This window comes from Melanerpes formicivorus, unplaced genomic scaffold, assembly GCF_026170545.1.
Source record: "Melanerpes formicivorus ecotype bairdi unplaced genomic scaffold, bMelFor1.0.p_v2 SCAF_21, whole genome shotgun sequence".
Lineage (NCBI taxonomy): Eukaryota > Metazoa > Chordata > Aves > Piciformes > Picidae > Melanerpes > Melanerpes formicivorus.
In genome coordinates, this window is record NW_027142373.1 from 12,749,065 (window position 1) to 12,770,436 (window position 21,372).

At 47.2% G+C, this 21,372-nt stretch overlaps 1 protein-coding gene and 1 long non-coding RNA gene across 2 annotated transcripts in view; one reads left to right on the forward strand and one right to left on the reverse strand.

Annotated features, from left to right (window-relative positions):
- The window catches only part of LOC137447766 (uncharacterized), a 57,898-nt gene that overhangs the window by 9,871 nt on the left and 26,655 nt on the right, over positions 1–21,372 (forward strand). The gene's annotated exons all lie outside the window — the stretch shown is intronic.
- On the reverse strand, positions 140–19,498 carry LOC137447762 (myosin heavy chain, skeletal muscle, adult). The gene is made up of 38 exons (XM_068151637.1): positions 19,255–19,498; positions 19,023–19,166; positions 18,774–18,930; positions 16,216–16,243; positions 16,003–16,117; positions 15,709–15,801; positions 15,515–15,578; positions 15,304–15,402; positions 15,103–15,206; positions 14,865–15,003; positions 14,122–14,240; positions 13,875–14,024; positions 13,201–13,371; positions 12,548–12,857; positions 12,336–12,406; positions 11,054–11,141; positions 10,843–10,960; positions 9,942–10,065; positions 9,181–9,317; positions 8,830–9,085; positions 7,619–7,861; positions 7,335–7,511; positions 7,104–7,249; positions 5,533–5,623; positions 5,058–5,447; positions 4,781–4,907; positions 4,484–4,602; positions 3,884–4,080; positions 3,307–3,490; positions 3,055–3,220; positions 2,745–2,869; positions 2,290–2,598; positions 1,989–2,192; positions 1,674–1,799; positions 1,408–1,578; positions 1,214–1,318; positions 977–1,072; positions 140–427 (listed from the first exon to the last, which is right to left on the reverse strand). Exons 1-38 carry the CDS (start codon positions 19,459–19,461, stop codon positions 272–274), a joined length of 5,826 nt encoding a protein of 1,941 aa, XP_068007738.1. The 5' UTR covers positions 19,462–19,498; the 3' UTR covers positions 140–271.

Sequence of the window (21,372 nt, forward strand, 5' to 3'; positions counted from 1 at the left end):
GCTTTCTGTCAGCTACCCCTAAACCTAAGAACTCTGTTGGTTATTAGCCCTTCACAGATCTGCCTTGGACAATGGCCAGCAGAAAGACACAGCCCTGGCACATGGAAAGAGACACAAAAGAAAACCACTGCTCATGGTGTGTATGCAAAGGTATCTACAGTCTTTATTCTCTACCTACTGAGCCGGTGGCAAACCTTAAATATGGAAGAAGGTGCCTGAGAGGTTCACATTCTGTGCAGCCCTCAGGGCACTTTGCTGCCTCATGACAGCCTCACTCTTCCTCTTCTATCTTCTTGCCATGGAACTCACGGCTCTTCACCCGGAGCTTGTTGACCTGCGACTCTGCAATGTCAGCTCTCTCCTCGGCTTCCTCCAGCTCGTGCTGGATCTTGCGGAACTTGGAGAGGTTGACATTGGACAGCTCCTCCTGTGCGGGGAGAGGGAGTCGGTGGGGAGGGGCCCAGGGCAAGGGTTTCACTCCTGCTGCCTTACAGGGCTGCAGCTCTTCCCTGAGGGCAGGCCCAGACTTCCATCCCCCACTCACCACTGCTGACATGGAAGCCGCCACCACAGACCTTCTTATCCTCCCTATTCAGGACCCCACTGTGACAAGCTTCACCAGGACTGTGTCATGCTTGTGACACAAATTGGGTCCCTTGGATTTCTCTTTGGTGTGTTGCTGCTCCTTGCACTTCAGTTCAATTGTCAGTGTCACTTCTAACAGTAGATGTGCCCCTGGGCTTGTTTGGCCTGAGCTCTGCTCTAAAACAGGCTGCAGAGCTTCCCTCAGTTCAGCCCCGGCTGCAGAGTGCCCAGACCTTCGCATGGCCTCATGTCACGATAGGGACAGAGTGTGGCCAAGGCTGTTGTCTCTTGGCAGGTTCTTTCCAGCCCTTTCCTGTTACCCACACTCATTTCACTGAGCTTGCTGCCCCAGTGGAAGGTGTCTTGAGTCTATTCCTTGAGCAATACTTACAGCCTCCTCAGCTTGTCTCTTGTAGGATTTGACCTTCGCCTGCAGCTTGTCCACCAGATCCTGCAGCCTGAGAACATTCTTCCTGTCTTCCTCAGACTAGATGGATTGATAGACAAGAAAGAGACAGACTGATGGGTTCTGATTCATGTCAGGTGATTACTTCCCTTGGGATGGTGTGTGCAAAATTTGACTTGCTGTGAGAAAGCTCTGACAGGCCAGGGGTGTCTGCTGCCTTACCTGGTAGGTCAGCTCCTTCACCCTCCTCTCGTACTTGCGCACACCCTTCACGGCTTCAGCGCTGCGCTTCTGCTCAGCATCCACCTCCCCTTCCAGCTCTCGCACCTGCAAGGCAAGATAGACCATCATTGGAACTTCCACTGTGGCTACTTATTTCACATGTTCATTGAAGTACATATAAAAGCCCTACGCACTCTGGCTTCCAGCTTCTGTAATTGCTTCTTGCCTCCCTTCAGGGCCAGCTGCTCAGCCTCATCCAGACGGTGCTGCAGGTCCTTCACCGTCTGGTCCAGGTTCTTCTTCATCCTCTCCAGGTGGGCACTGGTGTCCTGCTCCTTCTTCAGCTCTTCTGCCATCATGGCTGCCTGAGGCGAGCAAAGGGTCAAAGCCATTTTGGTGCTGGAGACACTTTGGGGCAGAATTCATCCACAATCAGCACCAAAAGGAGTCCCCAACTCACATCAGTGATGGCCTTCTTGGCCTTCTCTTCAGCGTTTCTGGCTTCCTGGATGGTATCCTCCATTTCTCCATGCATTTGCACGATGTCTGTTTCCAGCTTCTTCTTAGTGTTGATCAAGCTGGTGTTCTGTGAACAACAAAGACAGGAATTATACTTTCAGAGCTAAATTCTCCAGAGCAAGTGTCCTTTCTAGAGCCACAACAGCAAACCCAACGTCACTCTCCAAGTGTTTACATAGCAACTATTGACAGGAGCAGAGCAGTTTCATTCTGTATTATACCTCGTGGAAGGGATGAATTCCCAGCAGTGTCCTACCTGGGTGTGGAGCAGCTGCACACGTTCAGTGGCATCCAGGAGCTCCTGCTCAGCCAATTTCCTCGACCGCTCTGTTTGCTCCAGGGCTGCCCGGAGCTCCTCAACTTCAGCCTGCAGCAAGTTTGCTCTGCGCTCCACCATGGCCACCTGCTCCTTCAGGTCCTCCTGAGTCCTGACAGCATCATCCAAGTGCAGCTGAGTGTCCTGGAAAGAGAGACAGGAGGAATGACAAAAGTGGAAGTGTGAACTTGGTGCCAGAAATGTCAGCAATGTCATTTCTCTGCCTGCAGCTCTACTGGACCTTGAGCACAGTCTGTGTGTTCCTCAGGTTCTTCTGTGCCTCTGAAGCCTGGCGGTTAGCATGGCTCAGCTGGATCTCCATTTCATTCAGGTCTCCTTCCATCTTCTTCTTCAGCCTCAGGGCTTCATTCCTGCTCCTGATCTCAGCATCCAGGGTGCTCTGCATGGACTCCACAATTCTGAGGTGGTTTCTCTTCATCTGGTCGATCTCCTCATCTTTCTCTGCTATCTTCCTGTCAATCTCAGACTTCACCTGGTTGAGCTCAAGCTGCAGGCGCAGGATCTTCCCCTCTTCATGTTCCAAAGAGGCCTGGAGATGACAACAGGAAGAGTGACTCAACCTACAGCTTCCTTCCTAAAGAATCTCATAGACAATATTTCATGAAATCTGGGCCTGCTTTAGTGCCATCTCTGCATGCTTAGAGTCTGGACATCATTCATTAATACTCTGTATACCTCAGCTTCCTCCAGAGAGGCTTGCAGTTCAGATTTCTCCTGCTCAACCTGCTTCTTGACCTTCTCTAGCTCATGAATTGCCTTTCCTCCCTCTGCCATCTGCTCCGTCAGGTCAGAAATCTCCTCTGTGGGAGCAAAGACCAATGGAAGGGGCAGGCACAGAGCAGCATGGCAAGGGCCCTGCCACACCAACCTGACAGCCACCTTGGTCACCTGCAGGCACACAGCCAGGTGGAGCAGTGGTGGCAGGGGGGGCAGGGGGTGTGGATGGCAAGGAAGCCCATCCAGGAGCAGAGGGCCAGGCACTTACGCTGCAAGTTCTTGTTCTCCCGCTTGAGCGTTTCCAGGTGATCCAAGGACTCCTCATAGGCATTCTTCATCTTGAACAGCTCTGTGCTGAGAGAGCGAGACTCCTTCTGGGAGGCTTCCAGCTCAGCCTGCGTTTCCTCATACTTCTGCTTCCATTCTGCCAGGATCTGAAGAGAAATGGGATGTGAGTACGGCTGTGTTGGTCAGGAGGACATGCTCTACTCTGGAACCCCAGGGCTGGAGCCCAAAAGACCTTGTCAAAGTTCTTCTGCTTCTTGTCCAGAGCTGCACAGGCAGCATTTGTTCTTTCCACATCAATCATCAGATCCTCCACTTCATTCTGCAGCCTCTGCTTTGTCTTTTCCAGGGAGGCACATTTGGCATTGACAGCTTCAACATGTTCCTCTGCATCCTGCAGGCGCTGTGCCAGCTTCTTCCTGGGGAGGGGGAGCGCAGGTTAGGTTAGACCTTAACGGGCAGCCAACTTTGTATTGCTTGAGAAAGGGCAGTTGGCCACTTGAGTTTTTGAGCCCAAGAATTTGCCATGTGTTTCTCCTGGTCCAAGACTGCATGCAGTCTGAAGTGTCAGCCAATCTCTAGTCTAGCACCAACTGAGTGCTCAGCCCATCTTAGCCTTTCCACACCCAAGGCCTACTCTGTCCTTCCAATCCACACTTTCTCCACAGCACACTCTTCCTCTCCCCTTTTGTCCTCTCTCCCACAAAGTCTCTACAACTCTGCCTCTCTGCCACCCCTGTCCTGACCCACTCTCAGACACACTTAACAATCTCAGTCTTCTCAAGTCATTCAACATCCTGCTTCCCACATACTTGGCCTCCTCCAGCTCCTCCGTGCGCTGAATGGCGTCCGTCTCATATTTGGTTCTCCACTGAGCCACTTCACCATTGGCCTTGGACAGGGCTCGCTGCATCTCCCCCTTGGCCTCCTGCTCCTCCTCAAATTGTTCCCGGAGTAAGTCACAGTCATGGCGAGCAGACTGCAGGGCGTGGGCCAGGGCGTTCTTGGCCTGTGGTGACATTGACATTGGTAACCTGAGTACTTATTTGAGCGAAATCAGAATGAAGCGCTAACTGGGCAAATGTAAAGGCAGGAAGTGGTGATGCCTTCCTCAGTCAGTTTTGGAGGTGTTGGTGACAGCTTCTTTGGGGTTCTGTACTGCATTTGACATAGGTGTCTGAATTCTATCTTAGAGGCTGTCAGCAGCAGCTCATGGATGGCTTGTGAATGCCTCCCTCCAACATCAAAGTCTCTGCATTTCCCTCCCTCTAGCTGACGAGCAGGGGGGTGTGCATTTCCTGCTCTTGTCTCCAGTAACACTTGCATTTGGGCGCAGAGTATTGATGAGGTCCTGGACTCCTATGATTTGATCAGGGGTGATGTAAATTGTGGACAGGAGAGTACTTCCAAACCTTGATTTCTTCCTCCAGATGTCTCTTGAGTTCCTCAATCTGCTGGGTGAATCCTTGCTTGCCCCTAGACAGCTGAGAAATCAGAGCATCTTTCTCCTCCACCTGGCGGGAATATTCACCTGGGGAGGGTAAAGGGAACAGAGGTAAGTGGACGGTGAACAATGAGACAGTTCTGCCCTTAAACCTATGGAGTCAGGAGAGGGCTGGAGAGGACACAGCAGATGTCACTTTGCACACTGTGGTATCCTCGTGGCATGCAGTTCTTCCCATTGCAGCTCAGCAAGGAGGATGTCTCACCTGATTCTGTCTGCAGGCGAGCTCTCTGCGTGTTGAGGTCATTGATCATGCGCTGGTTCTGCTCATCCTTGGTTTTCAGCTCGCTCAGCTGATCTTCCAGGGTGCGACACATCTTCTCCAGGTTTGCCTGCAGAGCAAGCACAAGGAAGGACATCAATGAACCCCTGCACTCTGCCTTCTCCTCACAGCAGAACCTTCTTGATGAGCATGTGGCTCATAGGTGCAGCCTCTGTGCCATAGCTAGGCCCTGTGAGCTCCTTCTACTGCAATTCTATACCTTGGCTTTGGAGACAGACTCCATGTTACTGGCCAGGTCGTCAATCTCCATCTTCAGCTCACTCTTCTCCTTCTCCAGCTTCTGCTTCACCCTCTGCAGGTTGTCGATCTGCTCCCCGAGCTCAGCGGTGCTGTCCGCGTGCTTCTTCCGCAGGGCGGCAGCCGTGGCCTCGTGCTGCAGCGTGGCCTCCTCCAGGTCCCGACGCATCTTCTGGAACTCTGCCTCACGCTTCTTGTTCATCTCAATCTGAGCTGCTGTAGCCCCTCCTGCCTCTTCCAGGCGCTCACTGATCTCCTCCAGCTCCCGGGAGAGGTCAGCTCGATGCTTCTCTGCTTTTGCCCGAGAGGTTCGCTCAGCCTCAATTTCCTCCTCCAGCTCCTCAATGCGAGCCTGGGGAACACGAGAGACCCTTCACACCCATGGCCTTCTGCCTGACCTGAGTCTAGGTGAAAGAGAGCAAGCAACAGAGACTTGCCTGCAGCTCCTTGATCTTCTTCTGCAATTGCATGCCCAGGGCTTGTTCATCCTCGATCTTGCTCTGGATCTGGCTGATCTCAAAGTCTTTCCTTTGGGCAAATCAAACCATGTTAGTGCTTGGAAGAAGTGGTCCAAAGAATATTACCTCTCCTATATCGTCCGCAGGAATCAGGACTCCCCCCCACCCCAAAACTTGTACTAACAATCAGGCTCATTCAGAATGAGTTTTCAGCAGCCTGCTCCATAGGTAGTCGTTGATTAAGCTTGCACCGTGAAATGCTGCCTGCATTGATATGCGGGTGCAAGTTGTATGGGAAAAGACCTGCATGGTACCCGGAGCATCCAGCCATTCTGCTTACTGAGTGGATGTCAGGTGAACTGACAGTTCTGCTGTCCCAGCTCATTCCTTCCAAATTAAAATCTTACTGCCTTATTTGAGGGGACAGAAAGCTATTTTACCCCTCCCCAAAGGAGTAAGATAAAAACGCTCCACAGCACTGAAAAGTTTAAATGGAGAACCTCTTCTCCTGTTCTCAAATATATACAGAAGTGCACAATACACAAATTCATATTCATCCTCAGTACAGTTCTCCAACCCAGGCTTACCAAAACCTCACTAGGCCAACACCTTCCAAAACCTGCCCTCCAACCAGGCCAAAACCCAAGCCTCAGTGCTCCTCCCCATCTCTCCCTGTTTCTCCTCCACAACCAAGGCTCAAATTAGCTTAGCCAAGGCCAAAGAAGGCTGCAAAGCTCCCCTTCAAGAGATCAGGGTCCATGCTGGGAGCAAGGAGAAGGAAAAAAGGGGAAGAACTGGCCGTGCATCCTGTTTATATAGAGATTGCAGGCTGATGGGATGAAATAACAATAATTACAATTTCCTGTGTCCATCCCCTGGACTATCTAGTCCCTGGAGGACTGTACATCCAGCCATAAGCCCATAACATATACCAAATATCAAAGGGGGTCAATGCTTGGTGTTGCTAGGGAAACCATGAACCTTAGGCAAACTTTGCTCATTATAATGTCATTATAACATGAAAACACATCTCCTGGATGAGAGTTTCCTGCCTCCAAGACCACACCTCCTTAGGTCCGGACTACACCTCAGACACTCCTCCTTGGGCATGTGTGGAAGCCTCACTCGTGAGGGGCAGGTAGAGGTTGGACTTGGACAATTGTGATTGACTATAAAAGATGTCTCCCTAGCAACAAGACTTTGAAAGCTTTCCACATCATCTTCAAGAAAGGATTGGAAGGCCCAGCAGGACTTGGAACTGGTAGTAGCAATAAGTTTCTTTATCTTTTCTCTTCACTTTATTCGGCCTTACTTTACTTTTCTCTTTTCTCCTCTCACCTTTTCCTACCTATCATATGCCACCTCATGGGCAAACCATAAAGTATTACTGTTAATTGAAGTGAACTCCTCTGGCATGGTCACCTGAGTTTTTGCACTTCAAATCACAGCAAACCAACCACCATAAGTCCACTGAATGAATCATGACAGACCTCAAAGTAAAGAGACAAGTTCAGCAGCAAAGTGCTCAGCTGCTCCACAGCCTCACTTACTTCTTCAGTTTCTCATCCAGCTGCTGCTTATCATTTTCCAGATCCATGATGCTGTCATGGGACAGCTTCAGGTCTCCTTCCAGTTTCCTCTTGGCTCTCTCCAGGTCCATGCGCAGTTTCTTCTCTTGCTCCAGGGACCCTTCCAGCTAAAGACAAGAAGGCCATCAGTGCTCTGCCACACAGCTCCAACTCCACACCTGTCCTCTTCTTGCTCTTTGCCTGGGTGCTTACATCATCCACTTGCTGCTCCAGCTTGGTTTTAGCTTTGGTCAGAGTGTTGACTTTGTCCTCCTCTGCCTGCAGGTCATCCAGTGTCTGCTGATGAGCCTCTTGGAGAGCTTTCTTCTCTTTTGTCAGCTTGGCAATGGTCTCGTCCTGGGCTGCCATCTCCTCTGTCAGGTTTTTCACCTTTGAGAAGAAAGGAGAGGTGTGAATAAAGGAAGTATAAAGTACAGAAGCCCTGGAAGAGCACAGTGCTCTTTGCTGAGTTGTGAGTGATCCCTCCTGCCTCATACCTTGTTCTCAGTGGCATGCTTTTCCTTCTCCACCTTGGCCAGTGTTAACTCCAGGTCATCAATATCTTTCTTCAGCTCTGAGCATTCATCCTCCAGTTTCCTCTTCTTGGCTGTCAGCTCAGCGTTAATTTCTTCCTCTTCCTCAGCCCTTTCGGTCAGTTCCTTAATTTTAGCTTCCAGCTGGATTTTGTTTTTGATGAGCTGGTCACATCTCTCCTCAGCATCAGCCAAGCTATCTGCTTCCTGGTGGGGAGACAATGATTGTTGTGGGTTTTCATGGTTTGAAGTTTATTTTTCTGTCTTTTGTATCCCTGAGTAGGCAGGGCTTAAAATAGGGGCTGAACCTAGCTGTAATCCAACAACTAAAGATCTTGCCCAGTCTTTACAGGGCAACCATTTCATCTGGTATCAACTGATTTCAAATTTTTGGTGTCTTTTTGAAATAACTCGCACAGAGGACAGATGTGAAAATAGCTCATCTGCTCACGAGCAAATCAGAATCACTTCAATTACTATTTTCCACAGGAACAAGCTCTTGGATTACTTTTTCATGGCAGAAAAATTATTTAGTAGCTTTTCATTTTCAGTTGTCTGAGAACCTTATGACACCTGAGAGGTTAAGGCTTCCTAGTTTTTAACAATAGTTGGGAAAGAAATTTTTTACTTTTTAAAATGCATTTTAAATGGCTGCAAGACAGAGACCTTGCCTTTGCTACCAGCTACATCTGTGCCTTCTTTCCAGGGCGTGCCTAGCATTCCCTCTAGTGACTAGTTTGTCACTTCCTTGGATGTGAAGTTACTGCCTGTTTCTGATTGAGTCTGCAGGTGAAGTATCCATGCATCTGAAAGTTTTCAAGGCCTTCTAGTGAAGCTGCAAGTAGGAAATGTGACTCCTCCTCAGCTTTGCCTTTGCTGTCTTAGCAGATGCTCTCCTCTGAAAGGCGAGCAGATGGAGATACTTCCCCTCCAGCTCAGGGTTCTCTGCTGCGGCTCTTTCTTCAGGTGCAGGAGTGCCAAGTCTCACATGGAGCTGCCATGAGACTCACCAGGCCCAGCCAGCAGCTGCTTACTCAGTGTCAGCCTGCCTTAGACTGTCTGCATCTGCTCTCTACTGCACATCAGCCAGCTTCCTGGGAGCCTCCACTTCGGTCAGGCAGCATTCTGCCTATGTAGCATTCTCTTCCCTGGGACAGATGAATTGTGATACTCACAGCCTGCACTTGCAGCTGCAGATCGTTTTTCTCCTGCAGCAAGGCCACCATTTTCTCCTCCAGCTCCTTCCTCTTTGCCTCAGACTTTGCAAGCTCTTCCTTGGTTTTCTCAAACTCTTGCTTCATGTTGGCCATCTCCTTCTCAGACTCTGCACTCTTCAGCAAGGGCTTGATCTTGAAGAAGAGCTTCATCCAGGGCCAGTGCTTGACGTTCATGAAGGCCCTAACGTTGTACTGGATACAGAAGATGGACTCCCTGAAATGAAATTCACATGGCTATTGTATAACTTCAGTGTGATGGATTTAAACTTTAGTCAAGTACCATGAGAACAAATTATGAGGGATGTCTACCTCCTCTCCACCATCTTCCTATACTCCACTCTCATCAGGAAGCCTCTGCACCTGGCCTGTGTGCGGGTGATGATCTCTGCCAGCTTGTCATCTCTCATCTCCTCCAGGAGTCCCAGCAGCCCAGCTTTGAAGAACACCTTGAGAAAGGAAATGTTGCAGCATACCATTGTCAGGTAGTACAGAACAGTCACATAGTATTTTCATGGCCATGACAATCATCACCTTGGGCCCCCTCCCAAACCTTCTGCCCAAGGACCTATGAACTTCCTATAAGTTCATCCCTAAGCATTCAGTCCCTGTCTGAGCTATGTGTTAGGAATTCTGATTTCCAGCCACAGCTTCAGCCACAACTGTGCCTGATCATGGAACCCGGTGAGCTCAACCATGTCCTGTGAACTTACTTCCTGGCTTCATGTCAGACCAATCTCCTTGATATGGATCTGATCAGGAATTAAGGTATAGTCCCTGGGCCTTGTTCACCTACCCATATGTCACCTTAACTAGACTCTAACACCAAGACTTTATAGCTTCACCTCCAACATTCCTTATTGTCACAAACTTGCCTGATGATCTGGACTCTTGCTTTAACCTTATTACCATTTCTTGGATTTCCTCTCCTGCCTTGCTTGAGTACTGTGGAGCTGAGCACTCACTGACTGAGGCTTCTACCCAACCAGTTCTGTTATTGTGCTGTGCTCTCCGACAGAGCAGCCTGCCCTTATCACTGCCTGACAATACTTTAACACGAGTGATGTGTCTACCTTGGTGTGACCAAATCTGTATTGGGTGTGGTCCACATCAATGGAGCCAAGAAGCATTTCTGAAGCCTTCTTGCTGTCCATGAACTGTCCCTCTGGGATAGCACTGGCATTAAGCACCCTGTATCTGTAGTAGAAAGGAGAACATGATGAAATCCCCATCACAGACATCACCACTGTCAGTGAAGTTCAAAGACTTCTGAGACTTAGATGAACTGGAACATGTCCAGAAAAGGGTCACAAGGATGATCAGAGTCTGGAGCTCCTCTGCTATGAAGATGGATTGAGAGAGTTGGGCATGGAAAAGAGAAAGCTCTGAGGAGACCTTCTTGTGGCCTTAAAGTATCTGAAGGGGGGTACAAGAAAGCTGGGGAAGGACTTTTGAGGGTGTCAGGGAGTGATAGGACTGGGGGGAATGGAACAAAACTAGAAGTGGGGAGATTGAGATTGGATGTTAGGAAGAAGTTGTTCCCCATGAGGGTGGTGAGACACTGGCACAGGTTGCCCAGGGAGGTGGTGGAAGCCTCCTGCCTGGAGGTTTTTGCAGCAAGGCTGGATGTGGCTGTGAGCAACCTGCTGTAGTGTGAGGTGTCCCTGCCCATGGCAGGGGGTTTGGACTGGCTGATCCTTGAGGTCCCTTCCAACCCTGACAATTCTGTGACTTTCTCATTGAACTGGTCTCATGCCTGGAGACATCCTATCCTCTCAGAACAGGATATGGAGAGGGCTTTTACTGTTATCTCTACATGTATTTTAATCCTGATCTCAGCAGTGTCATATTGTCATGAACTAATGGTGAAACATTTCTGTATTACTGCTCATTACCAATTTAAAGTGTCATGTTTCACATAGGTTGAGATACTTCAGCTTGCTCTGAATGGGCAGAAGGGTGAAGCACTCTCACCTCTGTTTGAAGTCAGCATAGAGGACTCTGCTGGGGAATCCCTTCCTGCAGATGCGGATCCCTTCCAGCACGCCGTTACAGCGCAGCTGGTGCAGCACCAGCTCGTGCTCCATGGCACCTGGCAAACACCTCTGTTAGTCACTGCCCTGATGTTTGACACTGAGGAGAAGAGGTTGGGTGCACTGAGTTTTCCTCCTCTTGGGTCACTTACCTGGTGTTTTTGTTTCATTTGGGATGATGCATCGTACAAAATGGGGATGAGTGCTTCTCAGATTAGTCATCAGCTTGTTTAAATTCTCCTGTGGGATTATAAAAGTGAAGTTTAGATTATTAAGCACAGGTACTGGAAGCTTAATAATGGATGTATCAGACTGAGTATTTCAGGATGCAGACCTGTCTTCTCCAAACCATCTAGCAGAACTCCCAAAAGGAAATTTGCAAACCGAGGACTCTCAGATTTTTGGGGCTGAGATCTCACAATTTTCCTCCCAGCTCATGGAATTTAGTTGGTTACTTTAAATTACTGACATGCTGGTGTTGGTATATTAAATGAGTGACATGTTGGTCTTTGTACATAACATGAGTGACACAGACTCTTGGTTAAGTGTGACTAGCATCTGATTTGGCAGCTAAATAAGTTCTTTTCAAATGGATGAAATACATGTACAGCCCATTTAAGCTGATTTTTAAGTAGTACTTCACTCTCACCAACTCTATATCAGCCAAATGAAACCTTGACAACATAATTGAAACTGACCTCAAAATTCCACAATTTGATGAAAATTAACATTTCATCTCTTTCCTCACTGAAATGAAATCATCTCTTTAAAATCTGACAATCTCAAGGTAATTTTTTCACTCTTCATGTTTGATCTGTGTTTCTCTTCCTTATTTCTTGTATTCTACAAGAACTTGTATAGAATTCTTGTTTCAAATGCTACAGTATGTCAGTATTGAAAATCTTCATAGATATGTAAAATAAGTCCAGGAAATATCTTTGAAGTCTCCAGAGAGGATTTTGAGGAAGTTCATGAAATATCTTTGAAGTCTCCAGAGAGGATTTTAAGGAAGTTCCTCAGATTTGTTCTTAACTCCCAGATTAAGAAGGTGAACTGAACACTTCAGTGATTTTTATAGATTATTCAGGGGAGGCAATAGCAAAACTAAGACCAAAATCAGCCCAAACATAAGGATGCAATATCAAGAGTTCTTTAGAAAAAAACAGGTTTGGTCAATTTGCTAGGGAGTCCCAGGAAGGAACAAGATCATTCACTCTTCTGAAGTAAAAGGAAGTTCATGAATGAACTAAACCTGTTTTTGTGACATCCAAGCAGATTAATTATGCAATATTGAAGGGAGTGAGGCAATATTCCCCTGCCAAAAGGCATGGATATTCAAGGATGACAAAAGCTATGACCAAAAATGCAACAGATGTTTCAGAGCCACAATCAAATTCGTATCTATATCCTAACAAATAATGACGTTTTCCTTACCCGGAAAAGAGCCGAGACAGTCTGGAAAGAAGAACCCTTCTTCTTGCCACCCTTTTTGCCACCACCAGAGTCTGTCCGTGGAAGAAAAGAAAGAAGGTACAGATGGATTATTTGAGTTAGTATTGGAGACTACAAAATCTATTTAGTGTTTACTGCTGTCATTCTCTGGTGACCCTGTCCCACACAGAAAACACTTTTCTCACAGAGCTGACCTGCATCTGCTCCACCATAGTTGGCAAAGAGCAAGGCCAGAGTCTTCACAGAGGATTTCTGGTACAACCCAATGACAGTTTCATTCAGAGGGTCCTTGTTCTTCTCCAGCCAGCCAGTGATGTTGTAGTCCACAGTGCCAGCATAGTGCACCAGGGAGAAGTGAGCCTCAGCCTTGCCTTTGGCAGGTTTGGGCTTCTGGAAGTTGTTGGACTTGCCCAGATGCTGGTCATAGAGCTTGTTCTTGAAAGAGGTGTCAGTTGCCTTGGGGAACATGCACTCCTCTTCCAGGATGGAGAAGATGCCCATGGGCTGGAAGGTACCACAAGAAGTGAGAGGAAAAGATGGTCATGATGAGAAACCTCTTATGAACATCAAAGGCACCAGCATCCACCAAAGGATGCCAGTTTGCTGTAAAGAAGTGTCTTGGTGGGAGGCCAGGCTATCATTTCTGTGCCTGAAGACCAAGGAATGCAGGACTCATGGCACAGATTGGCATTCCCTAATTCCTCTTTCCAAGACCAAAATAAACTTCCTTGCCAAGTATCTTGTTGGCCTGACCCCAAATGCTGCATGTGAATGAGCTCTGAGCTGCATCTGGCTCAGACACATCACACAAGTCCACACAACAGCCTACACTTGGATGGGAAAGTACCTTCTCAATGAGCTCGATGCAGGCAGCCAGGTCCATCCCAAAGTCAATGAACTCCCACTCAATGCCTTCCTTCTTGTACTCCTCCTGCTCCAGCACGAACATGTGGTGGTTGAAGAACTGTTGCAGTTTCTCGTTGGTGAAGTTGATGCACAGCTGCTCAAAGCTGTTGAACTGCACAAAGCATAGAGAGGTGCACAGGTTCTCAAGGTGTGGCAACCACCACAGCCTTTTGCTGCCATTCTCCTAACACTGCCTGAAGTCCCCCAGCTGAAGCACCGCTCCTAAACCTACTGCAACCCCCTGTGCTGCCTTAGCAGGACACCTAGTGTAAAACCGACTGTCCCCCAAGGCTCCTGTTGTTCTCACTTGTGAAAGCAAGCTAAAAGCAGCAATTGTCTTTTACTGTTCTACTCAAAAGCAAATCCTGTAGTAGCCTTAGCTGCAGCACTGTCTGCTGTCTCAGCTGCCTGATCCATCAGAGTGTGTTTCCCCCAAGAACGTCTCAGCCCTCAGACCAATAACCAGGGCATTGCTCTGCTCTGATGCACAAGTCCTAGCACCATCACTGCTTTCACAACACAGGAAACATGCTGCCAGCTTTCTCATGGAACCCCCCTTCCCTCATCCCCTTCCTGCCCCTCTCTGGGCTATGGTGTCAAATCCTCGTGCCTTACATCAAAGATCTCAAAGCCAGCAATGTCCAGCACACCAATGAAGTACTGCCTGGGCTGCTTGGTGTCCAGCTGCTGGTTGATGCGAATAACCATCCAGAGGAACATCTTCTCAAAGACAGCTTTGGCCAGGGCACCAACTGCGTTGTTCACCTTTAGCAAAGACAAGAGATCCAGAGTTCCCTCCTAGAGTCAAAGAAGACCACTCAAGTTCTCTTTCAGTCTTGTCTGTTCCACCTTCAGCTCTTACCTGGGTCACGTTCTGACCTTTGGTCACAAATTCATTGCCGACCTTGACTCGGGGATAGCACAGGGCTTTGAGCAGCTCAGCTGAGTTCAGGCCCATCAGGTAGGCAGCCTTGTCAGCCACTGAGGAAGGGAGGGAGGGAGAGAGTGGAAGTGGAACTCATCTGGGGGCAGTGGCTAGGGTCTGGTCAGTGTGGCCAATTCTACTGTGCCTGTTCTAGAAAGGGGAATGCACTGCCCTGGTCTCAGCAGCCCTGAGAAGGAAGGTAAATTCTGGCAGGTAGCGATGGCTTGCTTTGACAGCAAGTACAGACACACTTGGAAAGGGAGAGCTTGAATCTGGAAGTTCCCAGAGGACCCCCAAAAGGCCTCGTGCAGCACATTTCTTTTCCTGTGGAAGGTGGATTTCTGCATGGCAAATAATGCAGGATTGATTTCACAAAAACCAGGATTGCCCAACACAGTGAATTGGAGGTTGGAAGCTGTACAGGGGCAAAGCAGCAAAGCTGTCCTGGGTGAAGCTGAAGCTTCCCCTCCTAGGCCCTCTGTGTCTGGACTGTACCCAGTGGCTAAAAGGTTTAGCCTTTCCCATGATCAGGAAAGCAGCCCTGCAGATAAGCAACAAACAAAGAAGCTTTTCCTTGGTGCTTTGGTGGTGGCCCAGGCCAACAGAGGCCTGTCTGTGGAGGCTAACACAACATCTCCGCTAGCAGAGGAGCTCTTGGAGCTTGAAGAATTCCCTGGTACCTTCTGTGCCATCAGGCTCTGCCTGCTCCTCTCGCTGTTTCTGCTTGAACTTCAGGTTCCCGTAGTGCATGACAGCCCCTGTCAGCTTGTAGATGGCTGTCTTCTCATCAGCAGTGAAGCCCAGGATGTCAATGGCACTCTGCCATCAAAACCATGAATTAAAATCTGTGTCCTTAGCAGGTTGCCTTGGTCACCTTTGAGAGCTGTACAGTAGCTACCTTCTGGCTGTGTTACTTACATCGGTAGCCATCAGCTCCTCCTGGTCATCAATGCTGGGAACAGTGACCTCACCTTGACTCACATAGTGGAAATCAAAAGGGTTGGTGGTTATCAGGAGCATGTCTGAAAGCAGCAAGAGGTAAGGCACAGGATTAGTTTTACCAGAGAGCTAGCTGCTTTTCAGTGATCCTCAACAAAAGGTCAGAATAATCCATCCTACCAATCAGCTCTGGCTTCTTGTTGGACATGATCTGATAGAAGATGTGGTAGCTTCTTTCTGCTGGCAGCTGGAAAGTGACTCTGGACTTCTCCAGCAGATCTGGCAAGGATGGCAGAAAGAGTCAGGCACAGGGAGGCAGTTGGAGGTGGCAGTTTAGGTCGTGAAGGTGGGAATTTAGGAAGGAGTGGGATTGTTTCAGGAGGTCTCTTACAAGTTTCAATGTCAGCAGAAGCCAGTTTGCCTGTGGCCCCAAAGTGGATTCTGATGAATTTACCCTGTTAAGGAGAAGCAACATTATCTCAGCCTGAGGAGGTTCTTTTGACATCTCTTTGACATAGAGTACAGCTTGGGCCATCACTCTCTGTGTCATGAGAGGGAGAGGTTTTGTGCAAAGCAACAACTTACAAAGCGAGAGGAGTTGTCGTTCCTCACAGTCTTGGCGTTGCCAAAGGCCTCCAGCAGGGGGTTGGCGCTGATGATTTGATCCTCAAGCGTGCCCTGCAGGATGGTCATTAGTGGAGGTTATCTTTTAAAAAATATTCCAGGAATGGAGGAAGGCATTGATTCAAGATAGCATCTGTTAATTTCACACTAAACATGGTGATAATAAGCAGGGTGATCATTATTCACTGACAGAGATCAGCTTTCAGCTGACCTGGCAACTACATATTGAGGGTTCAGTTTGTTTTCCCAATTTACCTGCATCTTGCCTGATGTCCCCTCCTCCTTCTTCTTGTCCCCACTGGCTGCAATTGTTGCAAAGTACTGGATGACACGCTTGGTGTTGACAGTCTTGCCTGCACCGGATTCTCCGCTGCCAAAGCAAAGGGAGAAGAAGAGAGCCTGGGGTCAGGCAGGAGGTCCCCTGGCACCAGGCAGCCCTGCAGGGACCCGAGCAGGGAGGGTACCTACGTGATCAGGATGGACTGGTTCTCCCGATCTGTGAGAGACAGAAACAAAGATGCTCTTAGTGACTTTTTGAGTACTACAGAACAGGATTTGTGGGTGCTAAATGCAGTTCTTTTGGGGAGGTTAGGTGTTTTACAGAGAGGTCCAGAGTGATCAAGTTTGTATTGCTGCTCCATGGTTTTATTCTAAACTCCCTTTCCAGTCATTCAAATAGGACATTTATTCTTAATTTAATCTCTTATCAACCTCATTTTCTTTCCAGTGACTTCAAGATGTCTGGAGGATTATCTTCCTTACAGGAGTCTGTTACAGATAGTGGAAGGCTCTGATATGAAAGATCCCACTGTAGAATCCACAGAGATTAATACCACATTTCTCGGGTGTTGTTTTATGATCCCAGGAAGTGTAAGTTACAATTTGCACATTAGCAAGTCCTCAGATAGTTTGAGATTCTGAAGTCAGTTTATAGCTGTTCTCCTTTACCAAAACACCCTTTGAAAAGTCTGACAGGTCACATTCCTAAGTAGCAAGGGAGTGGAGCACAAATTGCATGAATCGAAAGCTTCAAACCTCCTCCTCTCCTAAATCATAAATGTATAAATGTAGAGATTTGGTCAGTGTTGGAAACAGTCAAACAGGTTCTTCCTTTCTCTCCTTTTTCCTATTTTTTCCTTTTCACCAGTGCTTTAGAAGGAACAAAAGTGCTTTCTGGATGAAAAACATTGGGTTTTCTTATTCTGGTTGGGTTTCATGTCAGATGATCTCTGCTCATTTTTTTTGTTTACTTCTGTCTTTGCAAGTCTGTTTTTAAAGACACAAACTACAGAAAAGGAAGAAAGAATATACTAAATGTGCAGAAAACCTCCTAAGCTGCTGCTTCTGAGCAAGCCTGATCCAGCGTGAAAAGTGGAGTTGGAAAAGGAGAAGAAAAAGAACTACTCCCTTTTTTAAATTTTGTTTTTAAATTCCAGATTCAGCAACATTATTAACAATGAACCTTATTGTCATTCCTGTTCAGTAATGGCCTTTTAGAATCATGGGGAAAAAAAAGCACAACCATCAAATCATTGATTCCCTTCTGCATAGTGGGGTTTTGGTGCACAGAACTCTAGTCTTTTCCAACCAAGTGACATTTATGTTTTGAAAGCAGAGTAGAGTAGAGTAGAGTAGACCAGGTTGGAAGAGAGCTCAAAGATCATCAAGTCCAACCTATCACCCAACACCATCTAATCAACTAAACCATGGCACTAAGCACCCCAGCCAGTCTCTTTCTAAACACCTCCAGTGATGGTGACTCCACCACCTCCCTGGGCAGCACATTCCAATGGCCAGTCTCTCCTTCTGGGAAAAAATACTTCCTAACATTCAACCTAAACCTCCCCTGGCACAGTTTGAGACTGTGTCCTATTGTTCTGGTGCTGCTTGCCTGGCAGAAGAGACCAACCCCCACCTGGCTACAACCTCCCTTCTTCAGGTAGTTGTAGAGAGCAAGAAGGTCTCCCCTGAGCCTCCTCTTCTCCAGGCTAAGCAACCCCAGCTCCCTCAGCCTCTCCTCACAGGGCTGTGCTCCACACCCCTCCCCAGCTTTGTTGCCCTTCTCTGGACACCTTTCAGCAACTCAACATCTTTCCTGAACTGAGGGGCCCAGAACTGAATACAGGACTCAATGTGTGGCCTAACCAGTGCAGAGTACAGGGGCAGAATGACTTCCCTGCTCCTGCTGGCCACACTGTTCCTGATATAGGCCAGGATGCCATTGGCCTTTTTGCCCACCTGGGCACACTGCTGGCTCATGCTCAGCCTACTATCAACCATTAGCCCCAGGTCCCTTTCTGCCTGGCTGCCCTCCAGCCACTCTGACCCCAGCCTGTAGCACTGCATGAGGCTGTTGTGACCAATGTGTTCAGGGAATTTGTCATTCAAAACAGTTATCACTGTTTGCAGAGGGTGCAAGTGGGATTCTGGCCTTTGATCGTAGCAAATATCACAATAACACTTGAAATCAGGAAATTTCCTTTTTCAAGTAATGTATTGATGAAACAAAACCAGGTAAAAATTAATATACAACACAGTTTTGGGAGAGAGAAACTAAATTGCTCAGAGCTCTATGAATATTTCCTGACACATTTTTGCCAAATCTGATCTCAACAGCAGGTGGGGGAGAATTTTTGTTTCACCTGATTCATTTAATCCTATTAATTATTCTTCTAACTTTTTCTGTGCTGCTGTCTACATCACCCTGGAGATATTCAAGGTGAGGTTCAACAAGGCCCTGGGCAACCTGTTCCAGTTGGGGTGACCCTGCTGACTGCAGGGAGATCAGACTGGATGACCTTTGGAGATCCCTTCTGGTCCAGGCTATGGTATGATTCTATGATCACTAGGGCATAACTATGTCTCACACATAACATCAGCCACTGATTAAATAAGGTAATTTAAGGCTTGTGATGATGTTTGCAAACAGGAATTCATTAAAAAAAACACAACAAAAAGAAACAAAACAAAGAAACCCCCCAACACCCAGATTTTATATGGCTGTGAAGATTCTGCCATTGTCTTACCAGTCAGCATGAACTGATAGGCGTTGTCAGAGATGGAGAAGATGTGTGGAGGAGCCTCCTGGCGCTTCTTGCCTCGGTAGGCCAACACCACCTCCGGGTTGTACACCGGCAGCCACTTGTAGGGGTTGACAGTGACACAGAAGAGACCCGAGTAGGTCTGTGGGGAAGGGAGACAGCAGGTTGGCTTCCCCTCAGCCTGGCACAGCAGATGCTGCTGGCACCCAAAGGCAGACTGCTGCTGCTACTTACGTAGATCATCCAGGCTGCATAACGCTCTTTGAGGTTGTACAGCACCGCGGGTTCGTGCAGGTGGGTCATCATGGCCATGTCCTCGATCTTATCGTACTTGGGAGGGTTCATGGGGTGGATTTGATCTTCCTTCACGGTCAGAGTCTGTCAGAGGAAGGAAAGATACACCTGTGTCACTGGAGGTCTCAGAAAGGGAATTAAATGCTGTTTGTCAATCTTGCATTTTACCAACCTCTCCAGCTTCAGTCTTGACGGTGACCTTCCCTCCTTCCTTGCTCTGGATTGACCCTTTCACAAAGGATTCTTTAGGATGCACCACAAAGACAGATGTCTTGGCATCAAAGGGCTTGTTCTGGGCCTCGATTCTCTCCTTCTCTGACTTTCGGAGGTAAGGAGCAGCCTCCCCAAAGACGGCCATTTCAGAGTCTGCAGAGGCCATGGTTGCACTTGTCCTGGAGGCACAGCCAGCATAGAACCTTGTGGGAGAGAAATTTTGTTGAGTCAGTGAGTGAACAGCTTTATGTAGAAAAGAAGAAACTTCATGCACCTTGATCTGTTCAAATATTTGCACCTGATGCTGGGTTTAAATTTCCCAGACTTATCTGGAAATACTTGCATCCTCTCCTGGAATTAATCCTTACACATCTTGCTATGGAACAATGTACAGAACAGATCTTTGGTGTTTCAGTACAGTTTAGAATTATCACTTCTTGGACTCTAGTAAATTTGGACATTGTCATAATAGAGACTTCATATTTCAGTAATGAAGACTTCATATTTCCCTAACAGAGTATTCATATTAAATAAATCCTTGATTTTTGCTACTCAGGAGCCATTGAGAGCCTTCTTTGTCTGCCAGGGAATGGCAGCTTTGCACTGGAAATTTGACTTGCTATGGACAATTCATCTAGCATTATGACAGTTATAACTGTCACCATTGCCTAGTCTGCTTTTCAGAAACCTTAAACTGTTGAATTTCTTCCTCTTCCTTAACAGTTGGTCAATTTTGGTATTAATTCTGATGGCATAGGTTAGAAGTCAGCCACTGCTCTTTGAATACACAGCAATCATTTGTGTTGCACAGGTAACCAGAACTATTATATAAGCTGAAGAAAAAATGCTGTCCTTCAGTGTAGAATAAAATCACTGGTGATATAGTCCTGATAGAAATGGATATCCAAGTCTTACGGGAAGTCAAATGGAGTAAAAAGGTACAAGATTTGCCCAGAGTTCACAGGAGCCATACACTTACCTTGAAAGTTTCTGGCAAGACTGGGCGCAGAGCTCCAAAGAGACTTTTATAAGGTCTGGAATGCAGATGCTCTGGATGTTTCCTTTTCCTTCAGTAAAAATATATTTTGGGAAGCCATCTTTGGCAAACACATTGTCAGGCAAAGTTAACTAATGGCATAATTGTCATTTGATTTGGCTGGGTATATTTAGAAATGTTTTACATCCTACCGGTCCTGTGGATACCTTTCCTATAAATAGTTTGACAGGGATATTAATGAAGGGAACCTTGACAACTCAAGGCACTTAAAAAAACTTGCATGTAGAATTTATAGGTTATTCCACTGTGGCACTAATAATTTGATCTTTGACCCAGGTGAGATTCTATGGCATTTCTGTACTGCAACTATTCCAAGTTTTAAAAGGGTATAATAGAACATATCTTGTGCTCAGGGTCCTATGAAATTTGCAGCAGGGGAAAAGATAACTCTACAAAAGACAAATCCTGAGCAAATGTCATTCAAAGGGGAAAAGCAGAGGCATATCGTGGGCGAGAACTTTGCAACAGGGCTAGTTGCGGAGGGAATACAAGAGACAGTCAGAATACAAGCACAAGTCTGGACATGCAGCTCCTGCCTGGAGCTTGAAAGGTGACTCTTTGGCTATAAAAAGAATGTGTGTGCTCAGATCTGCACTTGGTGTTCTGCAGAAATTGAACAATTCAGAAGGCACATGCTGCAGTCTTGCTGCAGTCAGTCATAACTGGTACTGGAGGAAATTCTTATCTAGGCTTAAACAAACTACTCATGGTACCTCCTACCTGAAAAAAGATTCAGTGCTTGTCTTGCAGAGCTGATCTAGAGACAGCCTGTAAGGTTTACTGACTGGCACTTTTGTTAATAGAGAAGTTGTTCACAATCAGAGGTAATTCTGTTTCTCAAATTTTATTAAAGACAGCGCAAGGGTTAAGAGAGACAAAAAACATGTAAAAATTATCTAGGGTTGGAAATACCTTCAACCTCATATATATATATATATATATAGAGAGAGAGAGAGAGAGAAAGGTGCATATTCCACTAATGCACAGTGAAGATTCCCATTCCCCTTCTCACAAACAAGA

Coding starts and splice junctions, on each gene's coding strand:
- LOC137447762 (XM_068151637.1), bottom strand. CDS start 19,461: ATGGCCTCTGCAGACTCTGAAATGGCCGTCTTTGGGGAGGCTGCTCCT. Junction 15,579..15,708: donor ACGACAACTCCTCTCGCTTT/GTAAGTTGTTGC, acceptor TCTCCTTAACAG/GGTAAATTCATCAGAATCCA. Junction 10,961..11,053: donor AAATGAAACAAAAACACCAG/GTAAGTGACCCA, acceptor GGTGTTTGCCAG/GTGCCATGGAGCACGAGCTG.